Below are 6,648 nucleotides of genomic sequence, written 5' to 3' on the forward strand. Positions count from 1 at the left end.
GTAATGCGGGAGACCTGGGTTTGATCTCTGGGTTGGGAAGATCCCCTGGAGAAGGAAATGGCAACCCACTCCAGTATTCTTTCCTGGAGAATCCCATGGACGGAGGAGCCTGGTGGGCTACAGTCCACGGGGTTGCAAAGAGTCAGACACAACTGAGCTACTTCACTTTCACTTTTCACTTTCTGTGAGTTGGTGATGGACAGGGAAGCCTGATGTGCTGCAGTCCATGGGGTTGCAAAGAGTTGGACATGACTGAGCAACTGAACTGAACTGAAACTCTGCAAAACTTCATTTTTATTGTTAAGATAGTCAGTTTTATTGAGTATGCTCAAATACTTACCTGTTTCATTTCTCATCATTCTTTGAATTTCTTTTGAAATCGTTTTCCTTCTAGCTCAAGATTAAAAAAATTTCCTTAAGTGTAAACCTACTCATAAAAAAAATCTCTTAGTTGATTTTATCTGAAAATGCCTTTATTTTATCTCTAGTTTTGAAAGATACTTTTGAGTACAGAGTGTGTTTGTGTACTCTTTGTGACCCCATGGACTGCAGTCCGCTGGGCTCCTCTGTCCATGGAATTTTCCAGGCAAGAATACTGGAGTGGGTTGCCATTTCCTTCTCCAGGAGTACCCAGTGGTGGGATGGCAACTACTATCTTAAAGTATTTTAAAATACTCTTGAATCATCTTTGGCTTCCCTTGTTCTGTTGAAAGGTTGGTTGTGATTCATACTATTCCTCCTTCAAGTACAGTATATCTGCAATTCCCTCTGACTTCTTTAATGATTTTCTCTTCATCTTTGATTTTCTGCAGTTACTTTATGATACACATGTGTGTGGCTTTCCTATTATTTATACTGCATGTGGGTTGCAATGCTTTTTGAATTTGTGGTTTGATGTTTATTGATGTGGAAACTTCTCAACCTTTATCTCTTCAATTATTGCTTCTTCACCATTTTCTCTCTATTCCTGAATGGTATGACAATTTACATTTTATAATTTTTCCCTTTTATTTTCTTTGTATCTTATGTTATTTTCCATATATTTAAGCTCTTCCATTGTCATCCAGGTTCTTTCCTTTGAATCCGTCTTCTAGTTCAGAAATTATTGCTGTGTCTGTGACTGATTTCTTCATCATATGCATTTCTGGTAGGTAAGTTTTTAATGTCCATTATTTCTGTTGAGTTTGGGTCATATTGTCATAGTTTCATTTGCCCATTTCTGTTTGTTTTGATTTTTGAGTATCAGACACCTTTAAAAAATAAAAGTTTCTTTAAAAAATACAAGTCTGATATGAAGCTCAAGAGTGATATTATCTTTTCCCAAAGAGAATCCATGCTGACATCTTGCAAGCACTGTCAGTGGCATATCACCTTATTCCAATTATGATTAAGATGATTCAGAGTTTATCTTTGGTCTTTGGAAGGTCAAGTCTATTTCTAGTTCACTCTCATTACTCAGATTCGCAATGAAAATCCTGGTGTGTTTACAGAACCTGTTCTTTGGCTGGATTCTTGGCTTCAGTTTTAGTTCTTTTTGTCTTAGTTTCTTAGCCTCTTCTTTTAAAATTGTCTGACAGCTAAAGTTTCAGGAGAAAATGAACTCCAAATGCTAGGCTCTTCTCCATGTATCTTTCTTATCTTGAATCTTAATTCCATTATTCTTCGCTATATTTTTAAACATAGATGATTTCAAAGACACCTAAAAAATATTTTATCATATTTTCTAGTGTTCTTTTTTCCCCCAACTGGAAGATTGTTCTGCATATCATTCATCATTACTGAAACTCATCTGCTGTGAGGTTGTTGTTGTTCAGTCACCCAGTTGTATCCAGCTCTTTGCAATGCCATAGACTGCAGCACGCCAGTCTTCCCTGTCCCTCACCATTTCCCAGAATTTGCCCAAGTTCATGTTCATTGCACCAGTAATCTGTCCAGCCATCTCATCCTCTGATGCCCTCTTCTCCTTCTGCCCTCAATCTTTTCCAGCATCAGGGATTTTTTCCAATGAGCCAGCTGTTCACATTAGATGACCAAAATACTGGAGTTTCAGCTTCAGCAGCAGTCCTTCCAGTGAATGTTCAGGGTTTATCTCCCTTAAGATTGACTGGTTCGATCTCCTTGCTGTCTTTCATGAGTCTTTCTCAGCCACATTTTGAAGGCATTGATTCTTTGGCATTCTGCCTTCTTTACAGTCCAGCTCTTACAACTGTAGTGACCACTGGGAACATCATAGCCTTGTCTATATGGACTTTGTCGACAGGCTAATGTCTCTGCTTTTCAGCACACTGTCTAGGTTTGTCATTGCTTTCCTGCCAAGAAGCAATTATCTTCTGATTTCATGGCTGCAGTCACCATCCAGGGTGATTTTGAAGCCCAAGAAGAGGAAATGTGTCACTACTTCCACCCTTTCCCCTTCCATTTGCCATGCAGTAATGGGGCCGGATGCCACGATCTTAGTTTTTTAGTATTTAGTCTTAAGGCTCTTTTACTCTCCTCCTTCATCCTCATCAAGAGGTTCTTTAGTTCCTTTTCTCTTTCTGCCATTAGAGGGGTATCATTGATTGTTGATATTTCTCCCGCCTGTCTTGATTCCAGCTTGTAACTCATCCATCCTGGCATTTCTCATGAGGTGCTCCATGTGTAAGTTAAAAAAAAAACAGGGTGACAGCAGACAGCTGTCTGCTCTGAGAAGAAGTACATAAAACTTAGATTTTTATTTTTATACGTAGGGTGTAACACCTATTGAATAATTTAAAACAGTGTATTTTTGTTGAAAACTCTGATGTATTTTTTTAAAATTTTATTTTATTTTTAAACTTCACACAATTGCATTAGTTCTGCCAAACATCAAAACGAATCCGCCACAGGTATACATGTGTTCCCCATCCTGAACCCTCCTCCCTCCTCCCTCCCCATACCATCCCTCTGGGTCATCCCAGTGCACTAGCCCCAAGCCTCCAGTATCGTGCGTGCATCGAACATGGACTGGCAACTCGTTTCTTACATGATATTTTACATGTTTCAATGTCATTCTCCCAAATCTTCCCACCCTCTCCCTCTCCCACAGAGTCCATAAGACTGTTCTATAATGAAGCAACTGACAAACAACTAATCTCAAAAATATACAAGCAACTCCTACAGCTCAACTCCAGAAAAATAAATTACCCAATCAAAAAATGGGCCAAAGAACTAAATAGACATTTCTCCAAAGAAGACATACAGATGGCTAACAAACACATGAAAAGATGCTCAACATCACTCATTATCAGAGAAATGATGTATTTTTTTGAATTGCATTTTTTGCCTAGAAACTTCAATTCCTTCAGTGTCTGCAAAAGTCCAGTGTTTTATCTGGTCTTCCTACTCCTTCATGGTTTTCTACCATTCACTTTTTCCCATCTTTCCTTCTTTATTTACTTTATACCCTCTGCTTATGTGTTTTCACATGCATTTGGGTTTCTTATTTTTAAACTCTCTTTGTGTCCAAAAATATCTGAAGTACTAGTTGATTTTCCCAAAGTCAAATGCTTTTTATATTAATGCATATTGTTCACCACCATCTTATTCAAGTGCCATTTTCTGTCTAAAAGACTGTGATTCCTTTGAGTTTGGAATTAATTGGTCTGTAGTACAAGAACAAGTCTTAATTATTGTATCAGGATAAATCCCTATCAGAGAATTTGCTCTCTTCTGGTTGTCTCACTGTGCTGAAAATTACCTGGCTGTAGATTAATGTGTTGTAATCCATTGTATGTGTTTGTTAATGTTGTAGGAACACACAAACAGGAATGAGGCAACCTTTTGGGAAAGTGATTAAACTAATTTTGACCAGAGGACAAATGTTTGAAATCTTTGAAACATAGGTTATCTTGAATTATGGCTAGCTACTCTTTGACTTTTTTTAGGAATATGTAGTAAATTTAACCTATATAGGCAAGACTAGAAGTTAAAAGGTAGAAGTTGAGTCAGAATACCTCTGAAAGGTATTATTAAAATATCAGTGCATAATGGCTTTAAAAAGCATATATACAGAGTGCTACTGCTGGTCGTTGTAAGTCAGTAGGTGCATTTTTAGAGTCACTAAATATTTAGTACTCATTATCATTCCATATTGCAAAAACTGAATAATTCTATAATGTTTTCTCAAAATTAAAAATTGAATGAGTTAATATTTTTATTAAATTACAATCCTTAATTTAAAGTCATTAAAGTCAGTGTTAGAGAACTGAGGTAAATGTTGCAATTTCAATGACAAAAATGCATGATTATTCTTCATTTTTGGAAGCCCACCAACTAGAGAATATATTATGCTCTGAATGCAACTAGACAAGTCATCCAATTCAGTGATTTCTAGCTGGTTAAATATATCTTTAGGCAGATTTAACCTTTTTATGACTTATTCTTGATCTCTGTTTCATAGGGATTATATAATTGCTTATTTTTAACTGAAAATTATGAGAGGAATAAAATCCAAAAGTCATTCAAATGTCCAGGTCTATCCGTTTACATGCAGCTAAGTGAGAGGAATTAATAAAAGCTTAGAAAGTCCTCATTCATTTTCAAATAAAACTGCTGGTGGAGAATTGCCTTATTGTACAAACCTAAATAGATTATATCCTTTACTGGAAAATATCCAACTCATTGATTTTTGTCATCTTTCATTTCATTGCTTATATTTTGTGTCAGATAGGATTTTAAAGGAAATTATAACCATTTTCTTACAACAGTGAGCTGATCTGATTTAAAACTATTGAGAAAATAAACATCTCTGTTTAAATAGATATGCATAAAGAAAGCTAGATACTGTGTGAGTGACCCTTTGACACCTGTAAATCCTATTTGTATTTTGTTTAGCATCTGTTTAGGCTCCTGGGAACGATGGGAGCCACTAGAATGCCTTCCAATGAAACAGGAGCGTAAGCAACCCAGCTGTGTGCTCTTTGTGCCAGTAAGAGGACCTGTGACAGCTGGCTGCCCTCCAGAAATGTGCATGGTAAACAGAAAGTTATTTATGACTTTCCTAGAAGGGAAATTTTTGCTAAGAGAACACATATGAATAGGATCATTATTCCCATTTCTCAGAAATGGTCTGCCCAAGAGAGGCATGTAGACTTCATTCTTTGCTTTTAAAAACATAAGTTTAGGAAGACTGTCAAGTGTAATTTTTTGTACATGAAGAGTATTACTGAAATGGTTACTTTAGTTGTAGATTAAAACAGTAATAGGTTGACTTGGTAATGGGTAGACAATGAGCCATTCCAAACGTCTCAGTGTGTGGTCATGTCTACCAGTTTGAAATTTGTTTGTCTTTGTGCATGCACACACACACACACACACACACACACACGCATGCACACACGCATGCACACACACATGCACACACACACCCCAACTCAAATATCAGTGGCTTAAAACACAAAAACAAGTTATCTCACATATATGACATGACCATTGTGCTTCAGCAAAGAGGCTCCACTAATCATCATCACTTAGGAATACGGGCCAGTGAAGAAGCTCTTATCACTTTCATTTTTCGGGGAAAGGGACCAAAGGAATAGCAGATCTTATGCTGGCATTTCAAGCTGGTACCCAGAAGCACCACATGTGGCTTTTGCTCACATTTCATTGGTTAGGTAAATCACATGGCACACCCAAGTTCAAAGGGCAGAGATGTGTCATTCTATCCTGTATCATTTGTATATCATACATGTATTTAATATAGTGCTTTTCCAGCTGTTAAAAGTAACCTCAGTTACTTCTAGAAAATTTGAAAATGTGAAATGAAGACAAAATAGGCCACACACAGAGTTAGTTACCATTAATATTTTGACACATTTTCTTTTATTTTCTCACACATATGCATTTGTAGGTATATCATACATATGTCCTCCATATTATGTGGATACTTTGTATTCCATAAATATTCTTTGTGAATATAATTATTTACATGAACTTCCAGATGTTCAAACTGCTTTTAGAAAAGGCAGAGGAACCAGAGATCAAATTGCCAACATCCGCTGGATAATCAAAAAAGCAAGAGAGTTCCAGAAAAACATCTATTTCTGCTTTATTGACTATGCCAAAGCCTTTGACTGTGTGGATCACAATAAACTGTGGAAAATTCTGAAAGAGATGGGAATACCAGACCACCTGACCTGCCTCTTGAGAAACCTGTATGCAGGTCAGGAAGCAATAGTTGGAACTGGACATGGAACAACAGACTGGTTCCAAATAGGAAAAGGAGTACGTCAAGGCTGTATATTGTCACCCTGCTTATTTAACTTATATGCAGAGTACATCATGAGAAACGCTGGACTGGAAGAAGCACAAGCTGAAATCAAGATTGCTGGGAGAAATATCAATACCCTCAGATATGCAGATGATACTACCTTTATGGCAGAAAGTGAAGAGGAACTAAAAAGTCTCTTGATGAAAGTGAAAGAGGAGAGTGAAAAATTTGGCTTAAAGCTCAACATTCAGAAAACTAAGATCATGGCACATGGTCCCATCATTTCCTGGAAAATAGATGGGGAAACTATGGAAACAGTGTCAGACTTTATTTTTTTGGGCTCCAAAATCACTGCAGATGGTGACTGCAGCCATGAAATTAAAAGATACTTACTCCTTGGAAGGAAAGTTATGACCAAC

General features: G+C 37.0%; 1 protein-coding gene across 1 annotated transcript in view; it reads left to right on the top strand.

Moving 5' to 3' along the window:
- Positions 1–4,007: 4,007 nt before the first annotated feature.
- Positions 4,008–6,648, top strand: part of LOC105003852 (sperm-associated antigen 16 protein-like) — a 517,190-nt gene continuing 514,549 nt past the window's right edge. Inside the window, exons 1-2 of the mRNA XM_010861284.1 lie at positions 4,008–4,051; positions 4,855–4,993. Of these exons, the coding sequence (XP_010859586.1) occupies positions 4,008–4,051; positions 4,855–4,993 (183 nt within the window). The remainder of the gene's footprint in view (positions 4,052–4,854; positions 4,994–6,648) is intronic.

This window comes from Bison bison, unplaced genomic scaffold (assembly GCF_000754665.1).
Source record: "Bison bison bison isolate TAMUID 2011002044 unplaced genomic scaffold, Bison_UMD1.0 scf7180017864471, whole genome shotgun sequence".
Classification (NCBI taxonomy): domain Eukaryota; kingdom Metazoa; phylum Chordata; class Mammalia; order Artiodactyla; family Bovidae; genus Bison; species Bison bison.